Below are 13,728 nucleotides of genomic sequence, written 5' to 3'. Positions count from 1 at the left end.
CACCTGAGTTGCTCCTTTGCGAGCTTGCTTCTTTTCCTTTCCTTTTCTTTTGTAACTTTAATGTCACTTTTCGACTAAAAAAAAAATCACATGATGATGATCCTGGAACAACATAATGATATATTTGTATCTTAAATTCTTTCGTTCTCTCTTACACTTGGAAAATATAAGACGAAATTCTTGTTGTTTGTATAGAGGAAGATCCAAAGTAAATTCTGCAATTAGAAGTTATAGCAAGATATAACCTTGAGAAACAAGACTTCCTAAACCTCGTTTAATTGGGGGCCTTAACATTTTATTTGCACCCCAAATTTTTCAGGGGCGTATTAAACTGATAGTAAAAATACTGTTTTACCCTTTACGTTTTTTTCTCTCCAAATTACGACTCTAATTAATGACCCTTCAAAGACAATAATGACTGTTAAGGATCGTCATGGTCGTATTCAATGCTATTACGACTCTTTAATGAATTTCTACCATTGATCACTCTTCGAAAATAACGACTCTTTTTAGAGAATAACGACTGTCAGTAACGACACTTCAAAAACAGTAACAACTGTTTGGAATCGTCATATACATAATAAAAACAATAACGACTCTTTCAAAGGGTCGTCAGTGAATTGATTATATATAAACGACTCCAAACAATCGTACATTTCCGCCATTGATGACTCTTCCAAGAAGATAACGATTCTTTTATAGGAAATAACGACTGTTTAGAGTCTCACTGAAACAGTCGAAACATTAATGATTGTTAGTGTCCTCACTGAAACACTTCAATACCATGACGATTTTTCATACAGATCTGGGCGAAAAAAAAATAAAAAAAATTGCAAACAAAAAATTTGAAAAAAAAAAGAAGTGAAACTCTAATTAAGTAAGATTATCACTAATTAACTAAGATTATCACTAATTATTCAGGGGCATTTTAGCTATTTAGAAATTTTTTTGATAAGGGGTGATCCAAATTAGGGTGGGGTGACATTTTTTGTTCTCTAGTGGGAGCCCCCAATTAGAATCCATGGCCCCCAATTAAACTAGGTTTCTAAAACTTGGCTACCATGCACGACCATTTGCACATTGCGTAAAATTGGCCTGGTGAAACGGGTTAGGTTCGGGAACTCAGTGCACGTCATACTGTTTATGTTTGGATTAGGAAACCAATGCTAGGTGTAAACGTGTAGTTCTTATTCTTACACAAACACTGTCAAACTCGGCGTAGATCGTTCAAGACACTGACATTACAACTGCTTTATATATAAATTAAAACAAGACAAATGTACAAGTTTTTTCTTATAAAATAAAAAAATCCCCATGAGCTTCATCATCAGCTGACCTTACAGAAACGACAACAACTGAGGATTGAGTAACCTAAAATGAGTAGCGTTTTCAATACAAAAACCTCACGCCCTAGTTGACTTACTCTACAATAGAGAATGATGATACAGTATGATCAACCGATTGAGGAAATGAATCATAAATACACAGCACATTTACAGAGTCTGGTAGAGAAGGTGTGACCAATAACGGTGTAAAACAAAGCATTAACCTATTCACCCCTCTGGCGCCACTGTTGCTTCACTCTGCCATCATCTTTGCCTCAAATGAAGGAAAATGAACTCTTTACAAGAGGTACAACAGACACAAACTGGGAAACCCGCACCAGAACCAACTAACTGAATGTCTGATTTACTCATCACCTTTTTTGGGTTCTGACAGAACAAACTCGGCATATAAATTCTTTATAGCAATCATAACAGTTGTTATGAGTGGACCCATTATCGCCCCCTGTAGAATAACACACAAATCAGCATTAGAAACATCTTCAGGATCAGAAGAACACTAAGAGAGGGCGGAGATTCCAGAATTTGGCCAAGTTACACTAAAACCGTAAAACAGGCCTTTCATAATATTCAAAAGGATTTAACCAACCATGATAAATCACCATAAAAAGAAAGGGGATGGGATAAACAATGCTGCTCATAGGTGAGTGGAAGAGTCGTATGTTAATGGAACCTAAAAATATGTGAAAGTAGTGACTTCGAGTGTAAACAAGAAAATATGTAAAAGTAGTAATCGCTAGAGTATCAATACAAGTAAAGCAAAAAGGACAAGGATATAAAGAACTACCTCCAGTGCAGATGGGAACAAGGCCATTCCACCAATAATGCTAAGACCAGTAAGATAGGAACTCTGAAGAGTTGCATCCTCCTGGATTTCGAATGCCCCATATTCTAAGAGTGCCAAGTGAACCCCTGCCAATAAAAGAGCCACTATGTATCTACCTTCCATTACCAATTGCAATACCGCCGGGATTGTTGCAACCCATGATGGAAAAATCGGCAGTAAAGGGCTAAGGAAAGCAAGAAGAGTCGACATATATAAGAAATGCACTTTGTAGAGGCTAAATAAAAGCCATGTTATACACCCTTGATATATAGCAATCTCCGCTGTAGACAAAAGCACACTTCCAATAGCATGATCAAGAACATCAACACAGCGGATTCTTGTTGTTTTCGAAATAGGAAGCATACCCAACACTTGTTCCGTTACTCCACCAGACTCTGAAGTGATGAGATAATATAAAACCCAGAAAAACACCATTGATTGAGATACAAAGTTGAAAAGCCCTGCAGCTCCTGAGACGATTGAGTTGCCAACTGAGAACATTAGACTCGCACTACCACCTAAAACAGACTTACTACTGGCAAAGACACGTTTTGACACGTCCATCCCTTGAACAGCAAACCCTTTTGCCTTGTCAATCAAATCCTCCCTAGTAATAAGTAATTCCCTGAAAATGGCATCAACCTCGGTATAAATCTCCCCCCATTCTCGCTTTTTAATCCGTTCTCTCAGACTCACAAGTTTTATGGTATACGGAGATGGATTCATCAGGGCTGTTGAAGAACCTGATGAATTGACTGCAGTTGGAGCTATCACAAAATGCTTAATCCCGGTTACAAATTCGGTCAGATTATACTGCATTGCATAACTATCAATCTGCTGTGACACAGTTTCATAGAACTGTGCAGTGTATTTATCCATTAACCCAGGAACATCATTTTCTTCCATCCATTTTGTAACACCCATCCTCTCCGTGTAATTACTGGTCTGTAAGTGTGACTTCAACGAAATGACTGCGTCTTTCCCTTCGACTCCCATTTTATATGAGAAGAAAACTCCACCAGCCAAAAATCCAAAAATCATCGCAACAATCAAACCAATAGCCACAATAGTATTCAACCTTTTCAAAATTCCACGTGTTAAACTAGCAGTCATCGCACTCCGGCGGAAACTACTACTCCTCAATGAAGAAACAGCAGACATAGTAGAATCAACATTACCGTAAGCAAATATAAATCCAAACCCAAGAAGCAACAAAGCCCCAAAACCCCCCAATTGCTCATACACAATCACAAAAGCCCCAAATGCAACCAGCCATCTAACCACTTTAGAAAAACCATTTCTTCTCTTCCCTGATACTTCCGATTTCTTTTGACGCAGAATCGTTCGGATAAACGCATTCCTGATATCAATTAGAGTACCAAAACAAACCCTAAAAACAGCAACAGGAATTGCTAAAATAGTCTCAGTAAGACCTAATTTCAAAGGTTCAGACCAAAACCCAACAAGTGCTTCTTGAATACCTCTTAATGGAATTGAACATAAAACAGCCCATTGTATTGGTCTTAGATATTCCTCTAACAATTTATAAACACCAAACAGTAAGAAAATTGCAAAAGCCAAACCAGCATGAGCCATAGCTATGTATAGTGCTAAACGTACCTGAGGATCTAAACCATTCAAGGCGGATTCTTCTTCTTCTTCTTCCTCCTCATTATCTTCTTCTCTTTTCTTCATTGATTTTTTGCTTCTGGGTGGTTTATTGTTCTGTGGTGAAGTTGGATTACTTTGTTGGACTAAATCATCAGGTTTTCTAACTGAAGCAGATCTAAACATATCTTGCCAGGGGAGGTTTGATGATGAATTAGCAGTAGTATCAGATTTCTCTTTTGAATCATATGGTACAAGTGCCATATTGGTTGAAACCAGGACTCCCCCTCCCTCTTTTTATTAAGATTTTTTCTATCCCTATCTCTGATCACAGGGGTTGTAGTCAGAGAATGGAATGATTTTATTTTGCAGAAATTATTTGACAGCTATACTCCGAAATGATTGATACAAAGTAATGACAACGTGCAACTACTTAATGACTAAAATACCCTTAAAGGTCCACTTATCGTGGATATGTGTCTATGAATGAACTGGTAATTTGCCGACACGTTTGCCTGTCAACCCAGAAGATTGAAGAACAGTTGGTAGTTACTGACTGACTGAAAACGAGTTTTGGCCTTCTGAATGACAGTTTGGGTTTATTACTCAAATTATCACGATTGAGATTCCGTTCACAATAAACAATCTTAACATATAATACTGAATTTTGTAACTACAGAAAAAGCTGAAATCTCTGAGCTCATTGCCTGAAAAAAGGAAAGGAAATGCTTTTCGCCAAACTACTGTATCAATAGTGCTTACTGAGTGGGGTTGGAAACATCTAAAAATATCTATCATAACTTTCAGAATGGGGTTCTGTATGGACCTGATTTTCTTTTTGCGAAAAGGATACGACTCTACAACGTATGCTTCTTTGTCTTTTTGCTCCATGGCTATTGAATTTTGCCACCGGATAGCCAAATGGTATTCCTGGAAGATTTGTCTATGGAGTAGATAATATTTGGTAGGTTTGGACCATTTGGTGGTGGTTTCCTCTTCCGTTGTTGTGTTTATCTATTTAAGCCCTAATCTACGGGACCACTAAAAGAATATATCGAGTCCTAAATCGCCTTGCGCAGTATGGTTTTTGACTGCATCTTGCCTAGATCAATTGCTCTACAACGGGATATTGTTGAATGTAACTCCGATGACAAGGAAATTCGAACAAATCCAGGACAACAAATACAACCAATTGAACTTGCAAAAACAGTTCAATATCCAAGACATGAATTTATAGTAAAAATGATGAATCACATGAAAGCTATTTTAGACTTGCTGTTAATCCTGAAAATTAAGGTGGATTAATGGGGCTACTCTATTAAAGATCGCAAACTTTGAGTCTCCAACGAAGACATAAATAAGCAAACAACCGATAAGCTAGAGCCATGGCAAGTAAAATCCAGACTTCTTGTAGTCCACCTTTCAAGTTTACTGTATCGAAAGTTGGTGAACTTTGTAAAGTTCGGCATCCGTAATGGCTTTGACAATCGAATAAATCGTCTCCTGAATATTGCACTTTCAGCAGAAGTCGGAACCCATAGTACATGAATGACAGATACTTCAACCATTGCATGAAAAATGGTATATGCTGCATCAACAAAAAACCGAAAACAATATTAGTTAGGCACCCTTTAACCTTAAATGCTCTCTGATCTGGCAGAAGAAACTGCAAGTTTATACCTGCACATAATATCCTCCAGTCAAGAGAAACAGCATTAGTACCAGAGAAGCCATCATTCCAGCTCGTTTTATACTTAGAACCGCGGCACCAAATAGTTCCCCGGCTCCCTAATCGAATAAATGAGAAATCAGCATATAACAGTTATACATCTCCAGATAAATGATAGAAACTTATATTCTTAGTTGAAGTAATCACATTAATACTTACTTGGCTTGTAATGACAATCAGTAATATTGCAAATAATGTCAAGAAGAAGTAAGGAACTGTTTTCTTGAAATCAGCCATGAAGTACAAAATGAGCATGAATCCAGTTGGATAGAATATATGAACCACCATATCACACAATGTACTTGATATGTAGTATGCACTAAGTCTGTACATATCGGCTTTACGTTCTTTCACCAAGTAAACTTTTTCGAACGGGAACACGTATACTGCTCCAAATATCGATGCTGATGTCCAGAAAATGCAAATGTAGAACAACAACCCAACCTGCATTTAGTAGGACATTGACCCATTTTCTTGGTTAGTCATTCTAAAGAACTACCATAAGCCACACAGATAAAGAAGCTTAATTTGCAGCACTTTACTTGATCTCGTAGTTGCGCTTCGGTTCCAGTCTTAGATTTCCACCACAGAAGTCCTAGTAGTACTGCAACTCCTAGGGACTGCACTAGTCTTAGCTTGTCAAAGTAATCTACGCACCTCTCTCTATATGTTCTCTTCAGTAGTATCATAAATTGTTCTCCCCAAGTCATTGTCCAATCTTTTTTAACTTGAATAGCCATCTGAAGATTTGTCGGAGTTGGCGTTGTTCGTTGATTCTCTTTTTCTTTCAGTTCCACTATAGCCTTGTATTTATGCTGTAAATACTAATGGTGTACCTCATAGAGAAACCAAATGTCAGTGAACATTTTAGATCAAACTGTGACTAAACTACAAATCATAATGTAAGCTTGAAGTCAAGAACTTATGCTTACTCTGATCACGTCTCTTTCGAATTCAGGAGATCCGCGCGGTGTCTGTAAATCTTGTGGGACACTAATGTCATTCACATGTCCAGTTGATAGATCAAGTAAAAACTCTGCAGGGTTCATAGCTATTTGTGGGACAAATCTTAAAGATGAAAAATACTCCATGGATTCTCTAGCCTTTCCAGAGTAGACTGGGTAACCTTCCGCTATTAACAAAAGCTTGTCGAACATATGGAACATCCTGCTTGATGGCTGGTGAATTGTTGTAATTACCGTCCTTCCTGTCTGTAGATGTGATAAAGAGAAATGATTTTTATTCGGAACAACTACCAATAGTTCTGACAGCAAACAAAGATATTTTACCATGGCGATGCTCTGAAGTATTCGGAGGAGTCTGTTTGCAGAGGTAGAATCAAGACCTGAAGTGGGTTCGTCGAGTAACAATAGCGAAGGATCTACAAGAATTTCATAACCAATACTAGTTCTTTTCCTTTCACCTCCAGATATGCCTTTCACAAATGCACCTCCAACTCTTGTGTGACGGCATCTGCAATGAAATAGCATTCTATCATAATGCAGTTTCAAATCATTCTACTGTAAAATTCTGAACACACTGTCAATATGCACGTACCTTTCAAGGCCTAATTCCTTGACAATTGTCTCAACTCTTAAATACTTCTGTTGTGGGCTCATGTTCCTTGGAAGCCGCAGGGAAGCAGCAAAAACAAGAGTCTCCTCAACTGTTAATTGAGGGAGAAGTAGATCATCTTGCGTAACAAATCCAATCCTGAGAAAATCGTAAAAATTAACAAAATGTACAAGAAATTCAAAGAATTATATTATTCCTGCTAATTTAAGCTAGAAAGCTAACCTCCTCTTAAGAGCTGGGTTATACGAAATATCGTTGTATGTAATGGATCCTTTGACATTATCTTGCAATCTACCACCTATTATCTTGAGCAAAGTCGTCTTCCCGCTACCAGAAGGCCCCATTAGAGCAAGGATTTCTCCAGGACCTATACTTCCTGTTATGTCTTTCAATATGTGCTTGTGATGCTCTCTTTCCATATGCAACTGCGACGCCATCTTTGACACCATAGACTTTACAGGATTACCCGAATAACCTTGTTTGATTTTCACCTTGTACTCAACATCCACAAACTTCACACAAGAACAAGCTCAAAACAGAGAAAAATGAGTGCATGGTCAAAATGATTGAATATGACGAAGTAGGATCAATATGTACCTTGAGATATATTGGTAGAGGGCGATCGGCAATGCAGTGTGAAGGGTCTTCTACGATATCAATCTCTGAATTCCTGTTATTTCTCATATAAGCTTGATGGTGATCAGGAATGAACTCAATGTTATGGCCAAAACCATTACTTCCAGCTATTTGCATACTACCCATTGTTGGAGGAGACGATACGACCGACATTTCTTCTACCACTTCTTCTCTCATCATCCTAATCTTGTCTACTACTGATCCTCCTCCCCTGGAATCCATGTTTTAAGAATGATGATAAATACTAAGTGCTTTAACATAGATATAATGTTAGGCTCCTGGTTTATCTCTCAATATGCATGCTTTCGACAAATGATTCAACTACAACTGACCAAAAAACCTTTGATATCTACACATTCTTTCTAAATAAGTTCCAATTGTTTATGAATATAAGATTTTTCTTGTTGAATCACAAACTTTTTATTGCAAGGAGACAATATTTTAATCGGGGCTAGTGAAGCTTCACTCGCTCTTGGTGACATGGACCGTTGTATATTGTTGCTCGACGGTAAATCAGCTGGCCAAGACTTTTACGCCCCCGCAACCCCACCATATTTCTTGCAAGATCCACTCTATGGGCCGCCAAAAGATGAACGAAACAGCCCAATTCAAATCTGAGAAACTTAGGTGCACACCCAAAAAAAATAATATTCTCATTGTCAGATCCATAATTAATCTTTAGTTCCGTGACACCCATATTAGATGAAAATCCGTACCTTGGAATCAGGAGTATAATTGGCAACGAGTACAAACAAGAATATCAAATTTTTGTTTTCTACGAAAAATCGGAGGTGATCATCATTTTAGGCAAAATTTTCGAAAACTTGATATATAACCATTATGCATCACATTTTGCAGACGCATAACGAATTATGCAACCATTTTCTCCACTGCATAACAAATTATGCATTTGGATAACAAAGTTATGTATCTATAACAAGTTATGTAACCATTATTTTGGTTGATTTTAGTGCGTAAAAAAAATTGATGCATAATGCAGTATGCATCCATATTTACGGATGCATATCAGGTTATGCATCTATTTTCTCGATGCATAAAAGATTGTGCAACAATTTTCTCGATGCATAATGCATTATGCAGTCATATTTGCGGGTGCATGAAAACTGACAAGTTATGCAGCCTTATTTTTTGTTGGTTTCAATACTAAGAAAAAAGTAGCTGCATAACGTGTTATGCAACCGTTTTCTGGACTGCATAACAAGTTATGCAAAAAAAAAAGGTGCAAAACGTGTTATGAAACCAATTTCGAGAATGCGTAACAAGTTATGCAACAAATTTTGTAGATGCATAACCTGTTATGCATCACTATTCACACCTCCATTTTCTTTTAAATGCACGTCACACGCACACCAAACTCATTTTCACCTCCATCTCCTTTTCCTTGCCACTGCAGCATCCTTTTAGCTCCATTTTCTTTTAAATGCATAAACCATTGAAACCAACATCAACACCACCATTCCTAACTCACTTCACTGATCCATTCATCAATCCATTTGTTCATATCTCAATCATGACAGCAACCACCATTCCAAATGCAACATCTCATACATTTTAATCTCTTTACATGTGACACTCGAGTACATTCTTTTGTCAAATGAGTGAATGACGAACATTCTTGGTCTCTGTGACAAAAAAGTAAACCAAACACGAGCTCCATGACAATTCACTCTTCATACAACTCATAGTATCTTGAAAACTCTACCTAAAGTCCAATAAACTCGTACCCGTTCTTTGTTTCTTGTTTCTGGTCTCCCAAACTACATCCACGAACCATTCAGACCCAAGAGATAGCCGTTGTTGTAACTTAGTTGCACACAAGCCACTCAGGCCTTTTCTCGAACATGTTGTTGGCATTGTATACCAAGGCTCGCTGTTAACATTCTTCTCTTTGTATCGGTCTCCAATTCCCTGCAAACACGATTTTAATACAAACCCATAATTCCTCATCATCAACAAATACTATACCACACATTAATCTCATCATTTATCATCACAACTCAAATGGCAGCAATGGCTTCTTCTTCACTGACTTTTCTTGGCTTAAAAATCTGACCAGCTGCAGTTTATTGAACTTCTTCACCCCATCTCTGGCACAAAACAAACTCAAATGCTCATACCCAGATTCTATTTCATTCTTAACTTCAATTTCATTTCCTAATCTGGCAGGGACATGGCACCATAACAAGGTATTCTTCTCTGTTTTCTCGGCAGCGAAACCTGGTTTTCAAAACCAAATAGATTCGACCCGACCTCTGTGTCCATATCGGCGTCAATTATTTTGATGTAATTGAATGTTCTTGTAATCTCTCTTCAATAATTGAATCGGTATCAGATCTATATCTTGTCTGAACCTTATAAGATCTCGCCTCCAACCCTCGTGCTCATGGTTTGGTATAAATCGAACTTTACTTGAGAAATAAACTCCAACAACCAAAAATATTATAGTTTCTTCCTTGGTTAAAATGGAGAAACCATATTTAAGCTTACCGGCATGGAGAAAAAAATGAAAAACAGAATTTCAAGAACTATGGGTGTTGGAGTAATTTTTTCCCAAAAATTGGGTGCGCGCGTGAAGTTTTACGCCCGTGGGCTTCATAGTGGAGAAATATGACTAAATGGGTCTCACAATAGTTTTCACTTCAAATCTTTGGTTCAAGCCTTAATCATATCCGTGTAATATTGGGCCATTGGCTTTTTCTTTGAACCATTTTTTGGGGACCAACTTTTTTTTTGGGGGACCATTGTTTTATAAGGCCATATATCCTATAATTATAAGGGATGTCCTAAAATAGTGACATTACTAATTTACCCTTAACCCCAATTAAAATTAAAACTAAACTAATAACTACCAAAGTTTAACCTAATCCTAATCTATTAACAAAAAACAAAAATCAGACCCTCCCCTACCCTAGCCACACACGAATTGGTTTTGAGAAAAAAAAAATTCTTCTCTTCTTCTTCTTCTTCCTTTCAGCATCATCTTCATCGATTAATCGTAAATTCATAAAATTTTCATCGTCGATTAATCAATCAAGTATAATAACGGTTCTTCGAAAGAAAACCTCGCGACTTCAAGGAGAAGGTCTTCGATTGGGACATCTAGCAAATCAGCCAAGTGAATTTCGGATTGAAAAGGAAGTGGAACCGATTAGTGAAGTCATAATCAGGTACCAAAGACGCAATAAGAACCCCGAAATTGCCACTATGAAGATCCGCAGGTATTTTCCCACAAACCCATTACTTTTAATTTGATTTTGATTCGTTAAATCGAATATAAATCATCAAAATAAGGTTCAAATGGAAGTTACAGTGTGTTGTTCGGTTAGTTCGATTTTCAAAAAAACCCTAGTTTGTTAACCGAACTTTCTAAAATGAAGAACACGAAGAACAGTTCGGTTCTATAGAATTTAACACTAGGTAACCGAACTGACAGTTCGGTTGGTTCGCAAAGAATGCTAAAACTATTTTGTAACCGAACTTTACCAATATTACCAAAAAAAAATGTTGAAACTTTGTAACCGAACTTTGATATTTTGTCCACTCTGTTGTGTTTTGATTTAACAGAACTTTGCCCACTATGTTCGGTTGGTTCGCAAAAAATGGTCAAACTATTTTGTAGCCGAACTTTACAAGATTACAAAAAAAAATGTTGAAATTTTGTAACCGAACTTTGCTATTTTTCCCACTATGTTGAGTTTTGATTTAACCGAACTTTGCCCATTATGTTCGGTTGGTTCCCAAAAAACTTTGACAAACCGAACTCTTCACTAATTACATAAATGTGGAGTTTGGTTTGTTCTCAAAAAAAAATGACTAACCGAACTCTTCCTTAATTTCGGTTATGTAGAGTTCGGTTTGTTCGCAAAATTGCTTGACTAACCGAACTATTATTTGAAGCCCTTATGTTGGCTTATTTTTCGTGAACTTTTGCTACTATGAGAACCCTTATGTTGCGTATGGTTTAGGCAATCATTTATTGATTAAGATAATATCTTTTGTTTTCTTGATTAGCGGGAAAGGTAAAAAATACAACCAACCTTAAGTGGAAGATATGAGAACTCCCATGCCTCGAGGCAGAGTACACTTAGGTGCCAATAAGCGTGGAACCAAAAATGCCAAGTTTGGAGGTGGGTCATTACCGGGTGTTTGATAGACACATTTTTGTGTCCGATTTGTCTCGATTATATATATTGTTAGGGCTCATTTTTGTACTTATTATGGTGTTTTATTTATTTGTAGGTATTTTTGGCTAATAAACATTTTTGGAAAAAATTGGCTCGAAAAGTTGTCGGAAAGCACCCGGAGGACATTTGCTATTCGGACTCTCACTTTGGATAAGGGGTAACCTAATTACTAAGGGCATCCCATTTCCAGGCAGCTTCTAATCGCACCCCTACCCTGGATAAGGGGCAACCATCTTCAACATTTCAAAAACCAGGTTTTGGCGGGAAAATAGGTGCAGTGAAGAACAGATTTTAGGGTTCCTGATTTGGAGGAGTTTGAGGTCGATTAAACCTATGATTTTCATAGGATAGACCCCTTATGGGTCTAGGAATCTGATATGGGTGTTTAAATCGATTAGACTGGGCTCAATTGACGGATTTTTATCACAACAGAAAATATGAAAAGTCACGTGTGTGACCTGTTTTAGGGAATTTTAGAGAGATTATAGTGTTGTAAACCTTCCCAAAGATTTGTATCTATCTAAGGAAGAGTTTAGAATAAAAAGGAAAGCTCAGAAACGCGTAGAAATTCTAAAACAAGAAATTGCCGCAACTTTGCCGTGAAGAGAAGGAAAGAGATTTTGGAGAGATTTAATCGGTATTTTTGATATAAATAGATGTCTTGGGTCATATAGAAGAGGTGTCGAGAGTTTGGGAACCTAAGGAGAGCCAGAGAAGAAGAAATCAGAGCTTTACCAAACTCTGTTTCTGCTGCTGCTGCTGCTGAAGAGGAAGAACACGAAGAACATTGACGCACGGGAAACAGTCGCAGAACAGTGTCGTTGTTTAACAGCTGAAGAACATTAAGCTGTGCAGGACAGTCGTATTCTAGGGTCTTAAAATCAGCGACAAAGCAACAGTACTTACAACAGTTTTCTGTAACAGTTCCATTGTAACATCTGTTTTGCAACAGCAATACACTGTTGCAAACAGTCTGTGTTATTACTTTTCACTCTTTTAATAATCTTTTGAGAAACAAACACATATTTTGAGATCATGATTAATACGAGGAGCTAAACCCCATTGCTGAGGCGATAGAGGAAGCTATTTTTCCAACAAAAAGTGGTATATTCTATTTTATCTTTTTATTTGCAATAATTATATGATTATTTGCCTTGAACTATTATTGAATATGATTTTTATTTGAGTGACTGTGATCTATTTTGATGGAGTATGCTTAGTTTTAAGACTTTTGATGCTTCATACTTGGTATTTACAATTACTACTTTTGAAAATCTACTTGTTGCAATATTTTAGAATCAAATTAAACGATAAGATTTCATAAATATAAGTATTGGTTTAATCATTTTGAACTTGGAAAATAGTGGAATCTTAGCCTCAGTGTTTCTTTTAGTATTGATATCATCTTTGATTGAGTTTGCTATAATTTTTAGTGAGTTTTCTATTTTAATATTAGAATTTAAGTCTAATTAATATCCTTCACAAGTCTGAGAATCGAACCACTTTTACCACTATCTATAAATCACATCAATTTTTGGCGCCGTCCACGCGGACTTGTTTTTAGGGTTTTAGATTTATTTTATTTTTATTTTTTTTATTATTTTTGTCCTTTTTTATGTTTTTGGGTATTTATCTTGTGTCTACAGGTTCTGGATCATAAAGAAAATTGAGCCGAAGAGTTTGGTGATTTCATAAAGAATTGGAGCTAAAGATTAAAGCAAAAAGAACAGAAAAGAAGACAATTTTATTGTAGGGTTTGTTTATTTCCTTTTTTTTAAAAAAAAAAAAACTGTATTAGGGTTTATT

At 36.8% G+C, this 13,728-nt stretch overlaps 2 protein-coding genes across 2 annotated transcripts; both read right to left on the bottom strand.

Annotated features, from left to right (window-relative positions):
- Positions 1 to 1,226: 1,226 nt before the first annotated feature.
- LOC113288213 lies at positions 1,227 to 4,395 on the bottom strand. The gene is made up of 2 exons (XM_026537179.1): positions 2,131 to 4,395; positions 1,227 to 1,788 (listed from the first exon to the last, which is right to left on the bottom strand). Exons 1-2 carry the CDS (start codon positions 4,039 to 4,041, stop codon positions 1,690 to 1,692), a joined length of 2,010 nt encoding a protein of 669 aa, XP_026392964.1. The 5' UTR covers positions 4,042 to 4,395; the 3' UTR covers positions 1,227 to 1,689.
- A 700-nt stretch (positions 4,396 to 5,095) lies between these two features.
- Positions 5,096 to 7,939, bottom strand: LOC113290998 (ABC transporter G family member 26). Its single transcript, XM_026540580.1, has 9 exons — positions 7,679 to 7,939; positions 7,304 to 7,593; positions 7,064 to 7,219; positions 6,796 to 6,979; positions 6,439 to 6,717; positions 6,049 to 6,330; positions 5,666 to 5,950; positions 5,458 to 5,565; positions 5,096 to 5,365 (listed from the first exon to the last, which is right to left on the bottom strand). Exons 1-9 carry the CDS (start codon positions 7,937 to 7,939, stop codon positions 5,096 to 5,098), a joined length of 2,115 nt encoding a protein of 704 aa, XP_026396365.1.
- Between the last annotated feature and the right edge of the window lie 5,789 nt (positions 7,940 to 13,728).

Source organism: Papaver somniferum, chromosome 6 (assembly GCF_003573695.1).
Source record: "Papaver somniferum cultivar HN1 chromosome 6, ASM357369v1, whole genome shotgun sequence".
In the NCBI taxonomy this organism is placed as follows: domain Eukaryota; kingdom Viridiplantae; phylum Streptophyta; class Magnoliopsida; order Ranunculales; family Papaveraceae; genus Papaver; species Papaver somniferum.
Note: the sequence above shows the minus strand (reverse complement) of the source record. Positions and strands in the feature narration are given on the sequence as shown.

Coding starts and splice junctions, on each gene's coding strand:
- LOC113288213 (XM_026537179.1), bottom strand. CDS start 4,041: ATGGCACTTGTACCATATGATTCAAAAGAGAAATCTGATACTACTGCT. Junction 1,789..2,130: donor TGTTCCCATCTGCACTGGAG/GTAGTTCTTTAT, acceptor GTTATTCTACAG/GGGGCGATAATGGGTCCACT.
- LOC113290998 (XM_026540580.1), bottom strand. CDS start 7,939: ATGGATTCCAGGGGAGGAGGATCAGTAGTAGACAAGATTAGGATGATG. Junction 6,980..7,063: donor AAGGAATTAGGCCTTGAAAG/GTACGTGCATAT, acceptor ATTTCATTGCAG/ATGCCGTCACACAAGAGTTG. Junction 6,718..6,795: donor TACTTCAGAGCATCGCCATG/GTAAAATATCTT, acceptor TCACATCTACAG/ACAGGAAGGACGGTAATTAC.